This window comes from Stenella coeruleoalba (assembly GCF_951394435.1).
Source record: "Stenella coeruleoalba genome assembly, chromosome: 5".
In the NCBI taxonomy this organism is placed as follows: domain Eukaryota; kingdom Metazoa; phylum Chordata; class Mammalia; order Artiodactyla; family Delphinidae; genus Stenella; species Stenella coeruleoalba.
This window is the reverse complement of record NC_137150.1, coordinates 72,144,987-72,168,632: the sequence shown is the minus strand read 5'-3', so window position 1 is coordinate 72,168,632 and position 23,646 is coordinate 72,144,987. Positions and strand designations below refer to the sequence as shown.

The 23,646-nt window shown below is 34.3% G+C and overlaps 1 protein-coding gene across 12 annotated transcripts in view; it reads right to left on the bottom strand.

Moving 5' to 3' along the window:
• Positions 1-23,646, bottom strand: part of DLG1 (discs large MAGUK scaffold protein 1) — a 286,057-nt gene that overhangs the window by 243,984 nt on the left and 18,427 nt on the right. For all 12 annotated transcript variants that reach the window (XM_079922700.1, XM_079922698.1, XM_079922699.1 and 9 more), the window contains exon 4: positions 22,732-22,898. In XM_079922700.1, coding sequence (XP_079778826.1) covers positions 22,732-22,898 — 167 coding nt within the window. The remainder of the gene's footprint in view (positions 1-22,731; positions 22,899-23,646) is intronic.

Genomic DNA, 23,646 nt, shown 5'->3' with positions numbered 1-23,646 from the left:
ATTATTCCATATTTTACAAACCAATATATAAATTTTAAATGTAAGCATCTTGACTCTTACACAATCACACAATGTCCACAAACTGGTGCTCAGGAATAAAAGAAACCAAACTCAGAGCTTAAGTGAAGCATGTTGCACTTTGAAGATGAGCATAACAGACTTTAAAACAAATAACTTTAAGGAGTTCTTGCACAAGTTTAACCATTTTAAATCCAATCAACATCTTTCCAAAGGCAACACAATCAGAACTTCACTATTCTTCTTAAAACAAAAATTAACTATATTTGCAATAAATAAATGGGAGAGTCCAGAAAATGTTCTCAAAATGAGTTATACTTTCAACCAGCATGACATATGGGGACAGAAAATAAAGTAGAGGGGGAGAACTTTGAGAATATATTTAGAAGGTTTAAATATAATCAGGGTCCTATAAACCTTTGCTGTTGGGAGAAATGCTTCCTGTAAATCTCAGGGAAAAAAAATATCCATTCAATATACTATTTTTAGCTATCTGAAACACATTTCAGAATATTACCTTTCCTAAAGGATATAAACTAAGCATCAAATGGATTCAAATATCTATTTTCAAATATATAACAATGGTTACACTTTATTTTTTAAATATATTATAAACAAAAAGGTCTCTCACACTGTCACTAACAAAGGTAGAAAGCATACTATATCTTACCTTTGTGGTTACAATGCACAGGCAATCCATTACTCTACCATTACAATATTTAATACATAAAGCAGTTTACTGCAAACTATTTTAAGTTGCCTATATGAACAAAAAGTAAAAATAAAGTTGTGAGATAAAACCACTGATGAAAAGTTATAACTGTGACAAGATCTCTCCAGGATCCATTCTTAGAGGTAGCAATTTTTCTACTACCTGAAATACAGGAAACCAGAATGTGTCACGTGCCCTACAATCTTCTTTATGTAATCTGTATCTGAAGAACTTGAAATTATCCCACAAAACACTGTGGAAGAGGTCAGGGTTTATTCCGCAAGAGTTCACTGCTGCTTCAGATGCTGTTTCATTAATCCCTCTTTTAAAGATATGAGGTTGACAGGGAGGCATCTAATGAAATGTTCCACAAAGAGGTTTCCCCGATATAAATTTAAAACTCCTCCTTGTTTGCTACAGTTTGGATATTCAAAAAATAACTACCAAAAGAAAAAAAAATCACTAAAAAAAAAAAAAAATGCAAGCAAACAGTTCTTCCACTAAACCATTTCAGCAACTGCAGCTTGCAAAGTAATGACTTTCTCAGACAGTAATGAATGGAATATTCCATGTGGTATTTTTGAGAAGGGGAGAGAGAAGAACAAAATGCAATAATTTAAAATATTATCTCTAAAACTTACCTTTTCTCCCTTTATTAAAAAATGGTAATAATAACATTTTACCAATTAAGTCAGATTTTAACTTTAGTGCCCTATTAAATCTATTTCACTTAATCCCTTAAAAAAAAAGAACACCACCACAAAAAGATAACTGTAACTATGTACCATTTCAAACTCTTCAAGAAGACTTCATTTTTAACCCAGAAGTAGCCTAACTTTGTGAATTCATGTCTTTTCCTCAAAAATCACTGAAAATAGAGCTAGACAGGCTGACAGGACAAGGCATAGGGCTACAACTGGCTTTCAGTCTCATAACCTTGCAGCCATGCTCCCCTGTAAAAATGTGTAATAAGGAAGAGCATTACCTGCAATTTCTGTCCACAAGGTTTCCTCATAGTCTACAGGTATTATAAACTGCCTCAAATTCAAACAAGTGAACTGTTCCCATTTTCTTCTTATACCTCACTCCTATAGTTGGTTTCTCCCTTAGTGTTCTGTGTTTATGTGTAATTTTTATTATCTAAAATAGTCTACCGTAGAGAGAGAAGGCATTCCTAAGTTTGGCAGACCTCATAACACTGGAGATTGAAAATCACTATAGCAAGAGTCAGAAATAGTGTTTCAGCCCATTAACAGAGTTGAAACTGTTTAACTTTTAAGTAGTTATATTCTTAGGTGAATACAGATGAAATAATCAAATATCTACTTTAAGCAGACTCAACATATATTTAACAACATATTATTAAAATAATATATCTAAAATATTACTTTATTCTACTCACATTCAGAAAACAATTATAGTCAAACTTCACATTCACCTTAAACGTTAGGGTCGTCATTATAACTACAGCCACTTTTTGAATTAACTCGTATCTCAAACATCATTTTCATTTCCATCTAAGTTGTTTAGATGCTGTACTTTTTTTAATCCATCTATTAAAATATCACCTGAGTCCTTTCTCTCTCTCTTCTCCTTCTGGGACCCCTATAATGCGAATGTTGGTACATTTAATGTTGTCCCAGAGGTCTCTTAGGCTTTCATCAAAATACTAGAAAACAGAATCCAACAACACATTAAAAGAATCATTCACCATGATCAAGTGAGATTTATCCCAGGGATGCAAGGATTCTTCAATATACGCAAATCAATCAATGTGATACACCATATTAACAAATTTAAGAATAAAAACCATATGATCATCTCAATATATGCAGAAAAATAGCTTTTGACAAAATTTAACACCCATTTATGATAAATACTCTAATAGGCACAGAGGGAACCTACCTCAACATAATAAAGACCATATATGACAAACCCACAGGAAATATCATTTCCAAAGGTGAAAAACTGAAAGCATTTCTTCTAAGATCAGGAAAAAGACCAGGATGTCCACTCTTGCCAATATTATTCAACATAGTTTTGGAAGTCCTAGCCACAACAATCAGAGAAGAAAAAGAAATAAAAGGAATACAAATTGGAAAAGAAGAAATAACTGTCATTGTTTGCAAATAACATGACACTATACATAGATAATCCTAAAGATGCCACCAGAAAACTACTATAGCTAATCAATGAATCTGGTAAAGTTGCAGGATATGAAATTAATGCACAGAAATCTCTTGCATTCCTATACACTAAAAACAAAAGATCAGAAAGAGAAATTAAGGAAACAATCCAATTCACCATTGCAAAAAAAAGAAAAAAATACCTAGGAATAAACCTACCTAAGGAAAGAAAGGTAGGTTTTTGTACTCAAAGTTTCTGTACTCAGAAAACTACAAGATGCTGATGAAAGAAATCAAAGATGACACAAACAGATGGAGAGATATACCATGTTCTTGGATTGGAAGAATCAATATTGTGAAAATGAATGAACTACACTACCCAAAGCAATCTACAGATTTAATTCAATCCCTATCAAATTACCAATGGCATTTTTTACAGAACTAGAACAAGAAATCTTAAAATTTGTATGGAGACACAAAAGACCCCGACTAGCCAAAGCAATCTTGAGGGGAAAAAACAGAGCTGGAGGAATCAGACTCCATGACTTTAGACTATACTACAAAGCTACAGTAATCAAGACAATATGGTATTGGCACAAAAACAGAAATATAGGTCAATGGAACAGGACAGAAGGCCCAGAGATAAACCCACACACCTATGGTCAACTAATCTATGACAAAGGAGGCAAGGATATACAATGGAAAAAAGACAGGGTCTTCAATAAGTGGTGCTGGGAAAACTGGACAGCTACACATAAAAGAATGAAATTAGAACACTCCCTAACACCATACACAAAAATAAACTCAAAATGGATTAAAGACCTAAATGTAAGACGGGACACTATAAAACTCTTAGAGGAGAACATAAAAAGAACACTCTTTGACATAAATCACAGCAAGATCTTTTCTGACTCACCTCCTAGAGTAATGGAAATAAAAACAAAAATAAACAAATGGTACATAATGAAACTTAAAAGCTTTTGCACAGCAAAGGAAACCATAAACAAGAGGAAAAGACAACCCTCAGAATGGGAGAAAATATTTGCAAGTGACTCAACGGACAAAGGATTAATCTCCAAAATATATAAACAGCTCATGCAGCTCAGTATTAAAAAAACAAATAACCCAACCAAAAAATGGGCACAAGACCTTAACAGACATTTCTCCAAAGAAGACATCTCCAAAGATGGCCAAGAAGTACATGAAAAGCTGCTCAACATCACTAATTATTAGAGAAATGCAAATCAAAACTACAATGAGGTATCACCTCACACCAGTCAGAATGACCATCATCACAAAATCTACAAACAACAAATGCTGGAGAAGGAGAACAGGGAACCCTCCTGCACTGCTGGTGGGAATGTAAATTGATACAACCACTATGGAGAACAGTATGGAAGTTCCTTAAAAAAATAAAAATAGAATTATCATATGACCCAGCAATCACACTATTGGGCATATACCCAGGGAAAACCATAATTTAAAAAGACATATGCACCCCCATGTTCATTGCAGCACTATTTACAATAGCCAGGTCATGGAAGCAACCTAAATGCCCATTGACAGGTGAATGGATAAAGAAGATGTGGTACATATATACAATGGAATATTACTCAGCCATAAAAAGGAATGGAACTAGGTCATTTGTAGAGATGTGGATGGATCTAGAGACTGTCATACAGAGTGAAGTAAGTCAGAAAGAGAAAAACAAATATCCTATATTAACGCATATATGTGGAATCTAGAAAAATGGTACAGATGTACCGGTTTGCAAGGCAGAAATAGAGACACAGACGTAGAGAACAAACATATGGACACCAAAGGGGGAAAAGAGGGGTAGGATGAATTGGGAGATTGGGATTGACATATATACACTAATATGGATACAACAGATAACTAATAAGAACCTGCTGTATAAAAAATAAATAAAAATATTTTCACACACACCCCAAAAATAAATAAAATAAAATAAAATATCACCTGACACTTTATCCCAAATCACTGCTAGTACCTATTCACATAACAGACAATTTTTCCCATTGGTTTCCTCAGTATATATTATAATCTCTACAACATAATCACTTACTATGTTACTCTTTAGTATACTTTTTAATCCAATACCTATAGTTTTTAAGGCCATACTCAGGAATGATTATTTAATCTGCCTTAAATTCTACACTCATTGCATCTTTTATAAACATCCAACCTGGCACTGATTAAGGACATAACAAGTCAATGTATTCTTCTCAAATAGTCATTTGCTGTGCAAAATAACTTATAAATTACTCTGTAATATGAGCAAGTTTAGAGGTCTCAAATATAAGCCTTTTGGGATGGCGACATCTCACCTAATATTCAGGCACATAAGATATTTAACAGTATTTTAGAATACCTATGGCTTTCTATATACAGGCAATTGTTTCCAACCATGATAGAATAATAGGGAACAGACTAACTCTCCCACTTTAAAACAACTAAAAAAATAGGACAAATAAGAAACAATGATTTTCAGATGTTGGACAAAGTCCCATAAATGCCCAGGAAACTGCCTGGAAAAACTTTCCACGCTGCAGCAGAGGGAGGGGGAAACTAAACAAAGTCCAGCAATCTAAGATAAGGAGACAGAGTTGAGAATTCAGGAAGGCCAAGGTGTGTAAAATTCACAGGTAAGAGTACCAGAGAGGAGAGGTGCATAGTGAGAGCTCCACAGATCTGCAGAATTCCTCTTCAGTCTTCATTATTTCTTTTTTTTTTTAATTTTTATTGCAGTATAGTTGCTTTACAATGTTGTGTTAGTTTCTACTGTCCAGCAAAGTGAATCAGCTATACATATACATATATCCTCTCTTTTTTGGATTCCCTTCCCACTTAGGTCACCACAGAGCACTGAGTAGAGTTCTCTGTGCTATACAGTAGGTTCTCATTAGTTATCTATTTTATACATAGTATCAATAGTGTATATATGTCAACCCCAATCTCCCAATTCATCCCACCCCCACCCCCTTCCCCCTTGGTATCCATACGTTTGTTCTCTAGTCTGTGTCTCTATTTCTGCTTTGTAAATAAGACTGTCTATACCATTTTTTTCAGATTCCACATATATGTGTTAATATACGATACTTGTTTTTCTCTTTCTGACTTACTTCATTCTGTATGACAGTCTCTAGGACCATCCATGCCTCTACAAGTGACCCAATTTCATTCCTTTTTATGGCTGAGTAATATTCCATTGTATATAGGTACCACATCTTATTTATCCATTCCTCTGTTGATTGACATTTAGATTGTTGCCATGTCCTGGCTACTGTAAACAGTGCTGCAATGAACATTGGGGTGCATGTGTCTTTTTATATTATGGTTTTACCTGGGTATATGCCCAGTAGTGGGATTGCTGGGTCATATGGTAGTTCTATTTTTAGTTTTTTAAGGAACCTCCATACTGTTCTCCATAGTGGCTGTATCAATTTACATTCCCACCAACAGTGCAAGAGGGTTTCCTTTTCACCACACCCTCTCCAGCATTTAATGTTTGTAGATTTTGTGATGATGGCCATTCTGACTGGTGTGAGGTGATATCTTATTGTAGTTTTAATTTGCATTTCTCTAATAATTAGTGATGTTGAGCATTTTTTCATGTGTTTGTTGGCCATCGAGTATCTTCTTTGGAGAAATGTCTATTTAGGTCTTCTACCCATTTTTTGATTGGGTTGTTCCCTCAGAATAGGAAAAAATATTTGCAAACGAAGCAACTGACAAAGGATTAATCTCCAAAATATACTAATAGCTCATGGAGCTCAGAGTCTTCATTAGTTCTGATCAGTCATGCATATAAGGAAACTTGAGGCTGGGGAAAGAACCCTAGAAAGAAGCAGGTAGAACAATTCCCAGAACTCACACAGGACCAAGAATAATGGAAAAACTCATAATATACAGGCTCTGGGTGGAGTACCCAGAAGAGTACTGGGACAAAATTAACCCTATACTGAAGGCTGCTTGGTCCCACTAAAAAAAAGCTTTTTAAAAGCAAGTTTCAAAAGGATCACGCTGTTTCCAAGTAAGTTAACTGCATCCCAAAACAAACCTCAAGAATATTTAAAGCAAGGCTTCCCTGGTGGCGCAGTGGTTGAGAATCTGCCTACCAATGCAGGGGACATGGGTTCGAGCCCTGGTCTGGGAAGATCCCACATGCCGCAGAGCAACTAGGCCCATGAGCCACAATTACTGAGCCTGCGTGTCTGGAAACTGTGCTCCGCAGCAAGAGAGGCCACAATAGTGAGAGGCCCGCACACCGCGATGAAGAGTGGCCCCCACTTGCCACAACTAGAGAAAGCCCTCACACAGAAACGAAGACCCAACACAGCCATAAATAAATAAATTTTAAAAAATAAAAAAATTTAAAAAAAAGAATATTTAAAGCAATAGAAAAATATTTAGGACCTGAAAAGGTAAAATTCATAATGTCTGCCAAATCTAACTAAAAAACTTCCAGGTATTTAAAAAAGAGGTACATATAACCCAGAGAAGAGAAAAAACAATCAATAAAAAAACCCAGAACCACAGAAACAGACCCACAGACATAGAAAACAAACTTATGGTTACCAAAGGGGGAGGCAGTGGGGAGGGACAAATTAGGGGTATGGGATTAACAGATACAAACTACTAAACATAAAATAGATAAGCAACAAGAATTTATCTGTATAGCACAGGACATTATACCCAATATTTTATAATAACCTATAATAAAATATAATCTGCAAAAAAACTGAATCACTATGCTGTACACCTGAAACACAATACTGTAAATCAACTATACTTCAATAAAAACAAAAAAAAAACCCACCCCAAAATGACAGATGATAGAAGTAGTACCCAAGGACATTTTAAAAATTGTTATAAATTTATCCCATATATCCATGAAAACAGAGAAAAGCATGAGCATGTTAATGAGACAGAAAATAAAAAAGGAACCAAATCAAACTTCTAGAGATAAAAATTTAAATGTCTGAAAAGAAAAACTGATTAAATGAGATTAACAGTAGATTCAATACTTCAGAAAATTAATGAACTGAATCAACACAGAAACTGTCCAAAATATAACACATAGAGAAAGAAAGAAAAAAAATGAATCACATCAGTGAGCTATGGGACAAATTCAATCAACCCAATAAACATGTATTTAGAGTCCCTAAAACAAAGGAGAGGGAACATAAAAAATATTACTGAAATAATGGAGAAAAAAATTTCCATATTTGGTGAAAATTATAAACCCACAGATCCAAGAAACTCAACAAATCCCAAAGGCATGAAGAAAATTGTAACAACGTAAAGTATATGGGAATGATAAGCACCAAACTCAGGACAGTGGTTAATTCTGGGGGATGAGGCAGAGAAGGAAATCAGGGTGGAAAATAAAGGATCTTCAACTATGTAACATTTTAAGTTACCTTAAGCTAGGTAATAGGTACATGGAGAGTCAAAATATTCTCTTTGGTTTCTGTATAACAAAGATCTTTTTTTTCTAATAATGCTTGCACAAAAAGAAGACAATCCAACAAGACAGTTGCCAAGAAGACAAAAAAACTGCAAAAACAGAAAGCAGACTGTAGCAAATGACATGAAGAAAAATCAGGGAAGGTAAAGGGCTAAAATGACATGGAAAAGGGATTTATGTTCTTTATCCTTTGCTACATTGATAAATTACTGAGTATGCAACATTTTAACATAAATAAAAAGATTATTTTATAAATCTACCATTTACTGAGCACTTAATATGTGTGTCAGACTCTGATGTAAGTTTTATATAAATTATCCCATTTCATACTTAAAGGCACCAAAGGAAGTGAGTTCTGTTTTCATTTCCACTTTACAGATGATGAAACTAAAAGAAGAGAAATTAAACAATACGCCCTACATTATACAATATAATGCAACAGACCTAAATACAGACATGGAAAGAAAATTACAGAATGATACATATATGGCTTTCATTTTAAATATATATATGAGCTAAACAATATATTCATTAACATATAGGATTAACTGAATAAACACATACCAAATGGTTAATGGTGGTTGTCTCAGTGAAAGAATATTTAAAAAAAGACTAATTTTCAACAATGTACATTTCTCTGTATATGTATGTTTTAAGATATGCCTGAATTATCTTTGTAATCAGAGAGTTTTTTTCTTTTTAAGTAAATAACTGAAAAAGAGCAACTCCTGTGGAAAAGAAGCATCAGAAGCCAGGTTACATTATATTGGGAATGAGAGGGAAGGACAGAATAAATGTAAACTACTTTTTTCAAGAAGCTTAGTTAGGAAGAGAAGGAATACTATAGAGGTCCTACTGAGAAGAACTTTTTCCTGTTTGTCTGGTTTTCTTTTAATGGAATCTTTGAACATATTTATAGGATAAAGGGAAGAAGGGAACAAAGGTCCAAGAGAGAGGAAGAGGTTATAGCTATTACATGAGGAGTGCAGAGAATGAGATTCCAAAGATAAAAGGATCAAGAGCACAACAGAAGCTGTTAATATTTATTTGAGACAGTGACTTTCACATAATTGAAAACATATTTTTCTAAAAAGTTAGGAATTTTTGCAGTAAGTATGTATTACTTTGGTAATCCAAACAAAGAGGGAGGGTATTTTTTTTTTAATTTCCATACATTTTACTGGGAAAAATTATATATGCATTCTATTCCAACTCAAGATCCCCATATTTTTCACATCTGAAGAAACAGAAAGGGGAGGGTTTAAGAGCATATGAGAAGACATCAATGCTCTAGTACTGAAGATAGTAACAGATGCAGATATGGATATATAACAATCAAAATTATTTAAATGAGTTACTGAAAATGCCTTATAATCAAAACTCGTAAGTTAAGATGCCTTCTAATCGGGATGCCTTCTTGCAGCACATAAATCTATAACCACTGTGGCATACTTAAGCTTTAACAGAGATTTTTATTTTCTTAGTAACTATAACATTTTGCCAAGTTTTCTCCTAGATTAACAGCTTGGCATAATATGGTAGTTGTTTCACTTTTCTCATAACATTTTATTGTATTTCACTTCCATTTCAAAGTTATTGATTTAGGGGTATGTCCTTCAGTTCTAGAACTGGCAACTACCATTTAAACACTGCAATAAGACTGTCAGAGATATAACATAAAAATATAAAAATTACATAATAGTGAATGTAAAATAACAGCATAGTAGTCATCAAAATCACTTGCAGAAACATTTAATGTACAACTCACTTAGTACACAGACTTGTCAGTTTTGGTCTTGATGAAATTTTTCAATTACAGGGTTTTTGCATAAGGGTTGTGCATTATTTCAAATTTTGTACATTTTATTTTCTTCGTAATACACCACTTAAAAACTGGAATTAAATGAGACAGCACTGTAAATCTGGTGGTACAGAGAGGGAGTTCAAACTAGTGTCTCTGGGATGTATTATCTGAGAGATAGAGACATTCTGTTAGAGAAATAAACATTAGGGAGAAGGATGAAAACCTTGAGAACACTGATAAAGGAAACAGGAAAAAGAACTGACCACCAATATAAAGGACTGTCAACTGCAATTCAAAACTGTGAAAAATTATGAAGCTGTGCTATAAAATTTGGTCAGCTGTCTTCTAAAGTCCATAGTAAGAACTGAAGTGGAGGTCTGCATTAGGGATATACAATTATAAGATAGATGGTACCAAAAGTACTGAATTTGAATATGGACTGATAATAGCACTGTGTAGATAATAGCATTGTATCAATTTTAAATTTTCTCAGTCTGATAATTGTATACTAGATGTTTTTAGAAATGTTCATATAAAATAAAATAAATATTTTAATGAAAATATCCTCGTTCATAGGAGATACGTGCTGAAGCATTTAAGGGTAAAATCATGATGTCTGCAATTTGCTCTCAAATGGGTCAACAAGAATAAAATTAAAAAGTGTGTGTGTATGTGTACAGAGAGCAAGAAAATGTGACAAAATGGCAATTTTACTATTCTTGTAAGTTTTCTGTAGATAAACATTTTTTTCAAAATAACAAATTTTTTACAAGAGAGAAATTGAAAAAAGGTCCAAAATAACAGTAAAATATAAGTCCTATAAGAAAAGTACAAAGTGCTATAGGCATTCAGAAGGGATTCATTTCGGAGAAAAGATGAGTGAAGACCTCACATGGAAGGTTTCTGAGCTGGGCCATGCAGGATAGGTAAAGCACAGACATTCCAATTGGAATATATATACCAAACCATTTTCAGCAGCCACTGTTGCAGAGAGGGATTTCACTTTCTTATGTTAAATATCTCCTATTTTTTTCCTACAAACTTGCCTGTTATGTTTCTATCTCTATTAAAATTACTAGCTCTTTCTCTTATTTTATTAACTTTATTGTGGCATTTTCATTTGTCTAGGTAACAAATCCAATTACCAAGAAAGTTATTAAATAAAGTTAAGACAGAAACATCTGCCTTTGAAGCCTGAAGTTTTGAGTTCTAATCTCAGGTTTTCTACATGATAATAACGTAAGTTTGGGCAGTCACAACATCCCTGAACTACAGTTTGCTGAATTCTAAAGTTAGTATCAGCTCTAAGTACTAAAGACCAAAATCCGGCTTACCTCATATATATTAGGAGACTATACCAAGAATCCATGGTCCTATAACATCTCAAAATAAAATAATGTGTGTGAAGGTGCCCTTTAAAACTATGCAATTTGAAAATAATAAAATTATTCTTATAATCCTTTCCTACGGAACACGTGAACATTTTTTAAGAAAGGAAGAACATAATGTATCAGTTTTAAAAATTAATACAATAAGCCATTATTCCTGGCTGATTCTAGTTCTGGGGCAGTGAAACTTCAAAATGAACTTGGGAAAACTGTGCCAGCATGCAAGGACATGCTGAAAGACTAATGACCTCATGTCAAGAGGACATGGAGGGATCTCTTCAAGAGATCCCCCAAATTTGGAGTAATCTGAGTATCCAAAGAATAATAACTGAAATGGATTGTAAACACTAAATAAAATCCTTCAGTCCATAGTGACATTTTTTTTTAAAGAGCAAGAAAACTTATCAGTCACTTTTGCAGGGGATCATCGTGCAAACAGAAAATATAAGCTTTACCCTATCTTTCTAGGAGAAACAAAGTTTCATCCCTAGCTGATGGAGATAAGTACTTTTTACAGAAGAATACCAACTAATAAATACAAATAGAATGATAAAATTAGAAGGGAAAAGCAACATTTTGAAACCTCTAATGGAATGTGATTCAGGCAAGGATCATTAATCGGTGAATCAGGTAAAATATTCATTCAATACAAGGTGCTAAAGTACTACCCCCATAGATTCTTAATAACTACAAAGAGAAAAACATAACTATACAAGGAGGACTTGGAGGTCACCACCTTTAAGTAATCATACTTATCATCAAAAGCACAACAACTTGATATTGTGTGCTTCCTGCTGCGATGCAACATGAAGTGCCATATATCACTATGAAGTCTGCTTACCAAAAATGAGTCTTATCAACCTTGACATCTAACTTCCTGTTATCAGAAATATAAGACTTAGTGGAATGACTTAAACAACATGAACAGACTACTAAACAAATACACAATGGGTGTTATTCTATAAGACAACTGGCATGGTCTCTACAAAAAGTCAGTCATTTAAAGAGGGGGAAAAAAAAGATGGGGAGGCCATTCCTCTAGATTGTAAGAGAGTAAAGACAATGAACCAGATTTGATATGTGCCCTCCCGACTCATTCCAATGCCTGCTCCCAGATCTTCACATTTGCTTTCCACCCTGAGCAGCCCTAGCAACACCTTGTGCCTCTGGCCTGCTGCCCACATCTCATCCTCTCACCTCCTCATTTGGGGCTTTCCTGCAAAGCACAAAACCAAATACCATATGCCCTGCACCCACAAATCCACAACCCTGAAGTGCAGGGGAATTCTTGTTCACGAGAAGCCAGTAGATAAATTCTTGCCCTTTCCCTCCTTGGATGCAGTATATATGGCTTCTCATGGATGCAATACCCAGGATCCAGCAATCAGTCACACTTAGTGGCAGGAAGCATTCCTGTATTAGTTTTCCCTTATTTCCAGCTTATTCAACTTTTCCCTCACTTGTGCTTCCTAGCAGTGAATGAACTCCCCAAATAAAGTACATAATAGCACATTAGCCCTCTGCCTCAAGTTCTGTTAATAGGGAAATCCAGATAATAGCAGAGACTTAATGTTCAAATGCAGTACATGAATCTTAACTGGATTCTGACTTTTAAAAGTCCTAAAAGATCAGAAATGACTGTATGGATTGGAGAGAAAATTTAATAATTATTAACTTTCTTAGGTGTGATAATAGTTCTAAGGTTACACAGGAGAATATCTGACTATTCTTACTCATAGGAGATATGTGATAAAGTTTTTACAGTTTAAGTGCATGATGTCTGCGCCTGATTTTCAAATAGTTTCCCCAAATACACATATAGAGAAAAGGCAAATACTAAAAAATATTAGTAACTGTTGACTCTATATGGATGTTTGTTGGTCTATTCTTTCAATTTTACTGTACTTGGAAATGTTTTATGATAAAAAGAAAAAAATATAATCACCTTTAGCCTATTACTTAACTATAATATGGAAAGAACCACAGTTCTCACTTCATTCAAAAAACATTTACTGAACAACTACTACGTGCAAATACTAATATATTTCAGTAACTTCAGGTACTTACACTCAGGTAGAGAGACTAAAATACACACAAAATAATGTACATTGGAGCATTTAATTACGACAGTAATGAATACTATCAAGTAGAGGTAGAAAGTGCTATAATAGGAGCTCTGGCAATCTGAGAGGTAAAAGAAGCCTTCTATCAGGAAGTGACCTTGTAGTGATCCTTGACTCTCTTGTAGTGATCTCTGACTCTTACAACCCATTTCCAAACTGTCCTCGAATCCTTGAGATCTACACTCAAAATATCGCATAATTCAGCCGTTTAGCACCTCCATTATCACACTTTGGTTCAAGCCTATATCCATCCTTAACTGGACTACTTAAACAGATTCCTAACAGGTCTCCTGCTTCTACCCTTACTACAGTATATTTTCAACAAAATAGCCTGAATGATCCTTTTAAAGGTTAGGTTAAATGATGTCACTCCTCTGCTCCAAAACTGCAAAAGCTTCACATGATCTGCCCCTGTCTTACCCTCTGACCTCATCTCCCATTACTCTCTCCCTTTCTCACTCTGCTCTAGCCATACTGGCCATCTTGCTATTTCTCATATATTCTAGCCTTCTTCTTGCCTTAGTCTTTGCAGTGGTTATCCCCCAAATAACTGTATCAACTTCCAATTCTTTGTACAAGTATCACTTCAACAAGGCCCATCATAAATACCCTACTTAAAACTGAAAAGCACACCCCCCATCTGGCATCCCTGCTCCCCTTAATCTGCTCTACCTTTTTTCCTCTCACATCACTTATCACCTTCTAGCACACTAGATAAATGCATGATATACAATAGGTGCTCAGTATTTGACATTTAAAATAAAATGCTAAAAATGAGCAGGAGTTGGCAAAAGAAATAAGAATCTTCTCGCAGAGGGAACATTATGTGGGGACCCCAAGCTAAGAGGATCCAGTGACCAAAGAAGGAAAGCACTCTAAAAGATGAGTGGAGAAACAGGCAGTGGCCAAATAACTCAGGATTTCTGAGTCTCATGAGGGATTTCCTACTTCACTCTGAGAGAAATGGAAAACCAATGAAAGGTAATAACATAATTTGCATTTTATAAAGATAATCTTGGAAGCAAACTGGCCATAAATCCAAAAGGGTAAAGTGTGAATGCAGACAGGCCAAAAATCTAGGCAAAAAATCAGGGTGGTTTAGACTAGAGTGGCAAGAATGGAGACACATTGGAATGCTGATTCATGTGAAATTTTGCAAACTGAAGCACAAATTAGATGTAAACGTGAAAAGCAAAATAAAAGCTTCTGACAAATAATATAGTAGAGTATCTTTATCACCTAGGAGTTGGAAAACACTCCAGTAGGCACAAAAAGCATTAAACACAAATTGGACTATATTAAGTTTAAGAAATCTTGATCATTAAAAGATTTCACTAAGAAAAGCATGCTTCAGAGTGGGAAAAAATATACATTACACATATACCTGACAAAAGAATCATATCCAGATAGAGACCTCCTACAAATCAATAAGACAGAAGATGTAAAGCAACAAAAAGTGTTAAAAACTTGGACACTTCAAAAAGATAGCAAAATGAACAATAAATATATGAAATGGTGTTTGTTAATTGTTAATCTTGTTAATGATAAGGAAAGTACAAATACAATAATATGAAGTACCAGTACACACCTAATGGAATGGTTGAAATTATTAATAAAAAGACTGACAATAACAAGTGTTGACAATTATGCGAAACAAATGAAACTTGCACATACTGATGCTAATTATAAAAACAGGCATAATCACTCTGCAAAACAGTTTCCATTGTGTTCTAAAACTAAATGTATCATTTTCATAATTGGGTATATACCCAACAGAAATGCATACACAGGTGCCCAAAAAACATACACACTCAGTTCTGCTATAATGTTGTTCTGAAAATGCAAATTTGTTCCAACACAACTGATATATTGGGAAACAGTATGAACAAAGCGCAATTTTCATGTTTGCTTATGCTCAATCATATCTATGAGAAACACTAGGTAAGGGCAGAAAACTGAACCCCGAAGAAACGAGCCACATAGGAATACATAAAATGCACATATTTCAAGGCTTTAGTTTGAGTGTTACGAGTCACACTCATCCATATCTGGTGTTACAACTTTTCATCCACTTTCAGATAATTCTCCCTGCCAGCACTTCACAGTAACTCACAAGTTGCAACCCGAACACACACTCCCATAGCAAACAAGACTTTTTTCAAGGTAAAATGTCATATTTATTGTAATATTATGCATTTCTTAGTCACTTATCATGTGTGAAACTGTGCTGCCATTTTTATTAGGTTCTTACCTTTTTTAAATGTGGCACTCACCAAGTTTTAAGTTTTGAGTCCCCTATTTTCTCAAGACATAAGCCCTGTGGGTTTCACTGCACACCTTTGCATAGTATGATGATTTTTAAGAACTTAAACATTATACTATGGCAGAAATAACTGTAAAAGAATATTCAAAAAGCAGCACTAGCCCCAAACTGGAAACAAGTAAAATATCCACCATCAACAGAATGGATAAATATAGTGTGGTGTATCATACAATGGAATATTATACAGCAGTAATAATGAAAAAACTTCAAATCATGGAAGAAATTCACAAATGTAAGAAAAAAGCTAGACACAAGAAGCTAGAGTACATACTGTATAAATGTGTTAATATAGTTTTAAAAGAGGCAAAAAACACCAACACAATGGTGTTAGAAATCAGGATGGTCCTTCGAGGAAAAGGGATTAGGTAGTGAATAGGAAAGGTACAAGGGAGATTTTGGGGGTACTGGTACTTTTTTTTTTAATTGAGATTTAACGGACATACCATAAAATTCACCAAATTATAAGGTGTACTATTCACTGGTTTTTAGTATATTCGCAGAGCTGTGCAACGATCATCACTATTTAATTACAGAATCCGTTAGCAGTCATTTCATTTTTTTCCCATGGCCTGATGTATTCACAATGCAGTAATTCATCAAGCTGTACATTTATAATTTGTGGACCTTTATATATGAATATTACAAAGAACTTCAATAAATTTTTTAAAGTTAGTATTTAGAGGACTTCAGATTAAACCGTGCAGGCTGAATATACACTTCAACTCTGTCTCCTAACTCTACTTAAATTAAAGCAGATGGATTACTTTAAAGCATTAAATACAAGGTCAAAGAGAAGGGGAAAAGAGATATCCTCCCTATACCACTGAGTCAGATAATTTCCCTCCCGTAAAGATGAACTCAGAAGGAGTTCCATCAGTCCCCATCTGATACAGGAGACCTAGAGATAGCAGGGACAACTGAAAACGAGAGTACGTTACTGAAAGTGGGTATTCTTCTTAACCTACCTAAATTAATACTTTCTTTTTTCACAGAATCATACTGTATCTTCTGATCTGCAACCTGCTTTCAATCATTTAATAACATATAGTAGATACAGAGACTATATTTTTATGCCTGCTATTTTATATTACATTAAGTGGCTGTATGATATTATGTTTATCCAGTTTCTTACTGATAATCATTTAGATTGTTTTGGTTTTTATTAATATTACAAATAATACTGCAATGAGCAGGCATATATTTTTTAATATATATTAATAATTTTTGAGAGTACATCTGTGACATATACTGGATCAAAGGATATGAATATATACTGTCAGGCTGTCTTTCAAAATTGCTGCACCACTGTATTCTCCTACCAACAGAGTAAGAGTTTCTGCTTCGTCACGTTTAATTAATCTTTGACAATCAAGTTAGTTAAAAATATTCTGTCAATTTAATTTGCATTTTTTAAAGTTACATTGAACATCTCTTCATAGGCTTATTGGCCCATTTGTATCTCTTTTTCTCCAAACTGTCCGTTCATGTCCTTTGGTCACTTCCCTATTGAATTTGGCTTTTTCCTTCTTATTGATCGGTAAGAGGTTTCTTGAGTTTAAAGGGTTAGAAATTAGTTCCTTTTCATAAATGTGACAAAATTTTTTCCCAGTGTAACATTTCTTATTTGCTCATTGTATCTTTTAAGATACAGAAATTCTATAATCAAAGTTCAAACAAACTTTGTAAAATCCACAAAGAAATTCTACAGTCAGTATTCTTAACCTTTTCTTCGAATTTTTCAAGGTTTTCTTTGTTGTGCTTAGAAAAGCTTTCCCTCTATCCAAAAAAGACTGAAAAGTTTATTTTTATGGTTTCATTTTTTTTTTAACCTTTTGATCCATTTGAAACGTACTGTATCATCAGGAATAGGACTGCCACAGACTAAATGTTTGTGTCCCCCTCCAAATTCACAGGTTGAAATTCTAACCCCCAACGTGACGGTACTGGAGTGGCCAAAAAGTTCCTTCGGTTTTAAGTAAAAATGAAAGACATATTTTTCATTTTCACCAAGAATTTTATTGAACAATGTACTCACTGTTTTGTTCCACTACCTTCTGCCATTTTTCAGGCAACTACATAATTCCATCTTCCCAAAACATTTTATCTTTTTGAGCAAAGAACTCTTCCAGGTGCCTTTTACAGTCTTCTAGGGAACTGAAATTTTTTCCATTAAGAGAATTTTGTAAAGACTGAAATAAATGGAAATCCTAAGGTGCAATGCCTGGTGAATACGGCAGATGAATCAGATCTTCCCAGCCAAGCTGTAACAATTTTTGCCTGGTCATCAAAGAAACATGCGATCACCCTGATGGAAGATTATGCGTTTTCTGTTGACTAATTCCGGAAGCTTTTCATCGAGTGCTGCTTTCAGTTAGTCTAACTGGGAGCAGTACTTGTTGGAATTAAACGTTTGGTTTTCCAGAAGGACCTCATAATAGAGGACTCCCTTCCAATCCCACCATATATACGACACCTCCTTTGCATGAAGACCGGCTTTGGTGTGGTTGGTGGTGGTTCATTTTGCTTGCCCCACCATCTCTTCCATTCCACATTATTGTACAGTATCCACTTTTCATTGCCCGTCACAATTTGTTTTAAAAATGGAACATTTCATTACGTTTAAATAGAGAATCACATGCAGGAACACTGTTAAGAAGGTTTTTTTCACTTAACTTACGTGCAACCCAAACATCAAAGCAATGAACATAACCAAGCTGGTGCAAATGATTTTCAATGCTTCATTTGGATATTTCGAGTATGTCAGCTATCTCCCACGTGGTATAATGTTGATTGTTCTCACTTAATCTCTCAATTTGATGGCTATCAACTTCAACTAGTCTACCCAACTGTGGAAACTGTCCAGCGAGAAATCTCTAGCACAGAACTTTGCAAATTACTTTTGACACATTCAATTAGTCACAGCACCTTCTCCATACACTGCACAAATCTTTTTTTGTGTTTCAGTTGTGTTTTTACCTTTCTTGAAATAATAAAGCATAATATGCCAAAAATGTTGCTTTTTTTCTTCCATCTTCGATATTAAAATGGCTACACAAAAATTCACCAATTCTGATAAGTTTTTTTTTTTAAAATGTATGCTGATATGACAGCTGTCACAATACAATCTAACAAAATTTTTTTCAAATGAAGTTAAAGGCAACTAAGCACTAATAGAGCCATCTTACAGACAAAACTGAGTGAACTTTTTGGCCAACCCAGTATTAACAAATGGGGCCTTTGGGAAGTGATTAGGTCTTGAGAGTGGAGCTTTTGTGAATGGCATTAATGCCTTTATAAAAGAGATCCCAGAAAGCTTCCTCACACCTTCCTCAATGATAAGGACATAGCAAGAAGATGGCCATCAATGAACCAGGAAGTGAGATCTCACTAGACAGTGAATCTATTAGTGACCTGATCTTAGACTTCCCAGCCTCCAGAACCATGAGGAATAAATCTGTGTTGTTTATAAGCCACTTAGTCTATGGTATTCTGTTATAGCAGCCCCAAAGAACTAAGATAGAATAGTGCATCCTTCTTTGTTGGAATTTCTCCTTAAATCAAACAATTTCTCCTACTCTTGCATTTTGCTTCCTTTCATATATTCTTCTTTACAATCTCTAAAAGTAATTGTTCTTATTTTAGAATAGATTTGTTTTTATAAAAATGACACATGCTCATTATTTTTAAAAAGTAACAGAAAAGTACTAAAAAAAACAAAATCCCCATTACCCACAATCATTAATATTAAGCAAACATATGCAAACATCTCACTAGACATATGTTCAAAGTAAAAGACATACCAAAACCAAAAAAAGTTATAACTAAATGGAATACTAATTATGTCACTTTAAAAATAAATGGTATTGGGCTTCCCTGCTGGCGCAGTGGTTGAGAGTCCACCTGCCGATGCAGGGGACACGGGTTCGTGCCCTGGTCTGGGAAGATCCCACATGCCGCGGAGCGGCTGGGCCCGTGAGCCATGGCCGCTGAGCCTGCACGTCCGGAGCCTGTGCTCCGCAATGGGAGAGCCCACAACAGTGAGAGGCCCGCGTACCACAAAAAAAAAAAAAAAAAAAGTATTAATTTTCATTTTACTACATCAGAAGAAATAGAAGAAACACAGTCACAAGGCCACATATTAACTGACAAATGGGAATCTGGCAAGAGTTAGATCAGTTACCAACTGTTAAAATAAAAAAAAGACAAGAAAGAAAAGTGGATAGATGCTTTACAAGACAAAGATTTTTTACTTTAAGAGAATAAGAGAGGCAAGCCCTGGTGGAAATTGATCAATCTCAAATAATTTCTGCAACAACAACTCTCTTTAAGATAGTCCTGCAAAAGTGAACATAAAGTGAAAGAGACAAGATCATGTTGCATGCAATTTTGTCAGAAAAAGATTACCTTACTTTTTAATCCAAAAATTAGTGCACAGTGTAATAATAATCTAATTTTTTGTACAAGACAAAATATTTTCATGATTTTAATTTTTTTCAAGTTATAGTCCAATAAAAACTTTTTTTGCATTTGTTTTGAGTCAGTGGATTCTCTTCAACTGTAAAACACTTGAGGTGAATTAAATTATCCAACTCTCTTTTCAGTCCCAAACACTGTGCCCCTAAGAGTTTAAAGTAGGAATTGAAATGAGAGATCAAGTTAAAGGTCACTTAGCCAAGTTTTCTGTCCAAATGAAGCATAAATGAATGGGTAATAGGGGAACATACTTTCCTTCTTTCCCTCAAAAGAAATCAAATCTCCAAATATTCCAAGCTTTTTTTTTAAGTCTTATGACTGTCATCCACCAGTGTGTTTCAAAACTATTTGCATTTTCAGACTATCATCTTCAGGGTATCCTGTCCTCTCTGAAAAACAGTACTTCCCCTTAACTGACCTTAGCTCACAGATATTTCTCTTTTTAAGAATCTAGGACTTGATGGATATATCCCCATGTTCCCTTTACTAAGTCTACCCATGAATGGGTACAGATTTCAAACATTACTACAGGATCTTCCATGCAACAAGCCCTAAACAACATTTTGTAACCATACTCCCTTCTCCTCCACATTCCTAATTAATAAGATCTGATATTTCAGTCTGAAAGGCCTTATTCTCCTCTTAATTTTAGATACCTTTATTATGTCCATAATATACCTTTCAGGACATGCAGAAACCAGCAATGCAAAAAGCATTCTAGGTACCAGTGCCTCATAATTTTATAAAAGTTGAAATGTTTCCAATACCATTCTTAACGGAATTCAATGCACAGTTGATCTTTCAGACTGAAATCTATATGGAAATTAACTTGCAGCTTGCAGAACTGTCCACTTATTTAACCTTAAAGAACATTTACTGGTTACAATGATCAGGTCATTATCTAAACAATCACCTATAAAAACAGACAAATCAACTTCAAGAACTCTATGCTTTATAATCATAGCTGACAATAGAAAAATAATTAAGTTATTAAATAAGAAGCCAATTCCCTTAAAATTTAACATGTTTCTTAAAATTTTTTAACCTAGGACCACAGTAAATGTGAAATAGAAACTGTATTACTGATTAACATTTTAAAAATCTATCTGAAATGGACTAACATAAGTACAAATGATATATCAATTAAAGGGAATGGAAACTGAAACTATCTAAGAGAAAATGATGATGAAAATAAGAGAAGAGAAAAATAAAGATACATAGGCAATACAACACTACATTCCCTAACCAAAGAGAAAAATACAAGGACATACTATGATTAGTAAAGAGAACTGTGAAATGGGTATTAAGATGCCTAAAATCCAAAGGTAAACTTGCCCAAATTAGCCAAATAAGCTGGGTCAAGTCATTCCTTTTCTTCTGGATCTCAGTTTCCTCATCTTCAAGATGAAGGGGAGGGATCAGATGTTCTCTGATTCTTCCTGCTCTAAAATTCTATAGTTCTACATTATTTAATATAAGAGAAAACTGAGAATCTGTTTCATTACCAAAGGGTTGTCTGGTTGCTGCCTACCACTACTTTTCCCTGATTCAATTTTCCAGGCACTTCTCCAGCAGTAAGATACTAGTATCAAAGTCAGTCAGACAACCACCTTCAAATGACTCATGTTCCTCAGACAGAATCCTCATTACAAAATGCTTCATATCTCTGTTATGTCATATCTACCAGCAACAGTAGATCACAACAAAAAAAGAACATTACTAAAACAGTTATGAAAACTCAAAGAAATAATTAGCTACAAAAAAAATAGAGAAACCAATGCTGTCCTTAAGATTTCTTGATCAGTCTCTAGTGAGATTTAACAATGCAATCCTTCAAGCCAATAAACAGAGAATCTGTGTAGCAACTGCTTTCTGAGAAAAAATACCAGAGCAAAACCATCTTTTCAAAGTAGTTTCCATCTAATTATTACACAGATGGGGTCTCACTAAGGTCTAGCATGCAAAGTAATTTTTAATAAAGTAATATACTTTAAGTAATATTAATAAGCCTGAAGCATTGATAATACTAAGTAAGACTAAAGTAGTACTTTAATAGTCAAGTATTTCAGACCTTGAACCATTCACAACATTTTAAGACAGGGGTACCAGAAATTCTGAGCTTATCCTTTCAAAAGTATTTTTAATCCCATCCTTTTTTTTCTATTATAAATGATACTTCCACAAAATATCCATTTTAATAAAATGAGAAAACTTAGGAGCCCCAATTAACTGATCACTGAAAAACAGCTTAAAGAAAAGTTTTTTTATCTTACCTCTACACTAGGGCTAAGGCTACTTGGTAGTGTTTCTGAAGTCACAGTAGTGCTTGGAAGGCTGGAAATTTCCCAAGTATTCACAGGCTGTATTGGTTCAGACTGCTTTGAACGATCTATACATTTTGGATTATCCAGTAAGGTCACTTCATAAAATTCTTGAATATCTAGATGTGAGGAAAGGAAAAGAAAAATTCAAAAGTATTTAAATTTTCTAATTAAACTATGTATTGCTGAAACAACATAACTCAAAAGCAAAATTTTTACTCTAGATTAGTAAAATAAATCCAATCTTATAATGTACTTATACAGTGAATATTTTCTCATTTTATTATGTCACATATCAGAACCTGCAGGGCACAGTGTAAAAGTCATAGGCTTTTTATACTTCGAAGTCAGTGCTGAGTTCAAATCCCTATTCCATCATCAATTAGCTACATGTATAGGCAAGTTACTTAATCTCTGATAACTTGCTTCTTATCACTGTGAATTGTTTCAAGTATTCAGCGCAATACATGTAAAGTGCACACGGGCACACACTCGGCTCCTAACAGACAGCAGTTAATACTATTATTGTGAATTCTGCAGACATAAGTCATCACTGATATTTTATGTTTTTGTATCACCAATATCCAGGCTGGGAATGTAAACCCCTCAAGTGGTTTCAACTGCCCTTGTAACCAAAGTAAAACAAAAGAAGAATAATACATTAAAATAAAATCAAAGAACTAGGAAGTATTTTTTAGATAGCCTCGAATTTGAATATTTGAAATAGTAAGTTAAAATATTTTGTTATTTTAGAAATAATCAGTTAAAAGTATGACAAAACTCTGAAAGAAATGATAAATGTACTTATAGCAACACAGGATAATCTGGAAGATCAAGTTACTCTGCTATCAGCTGGAATTACATGAA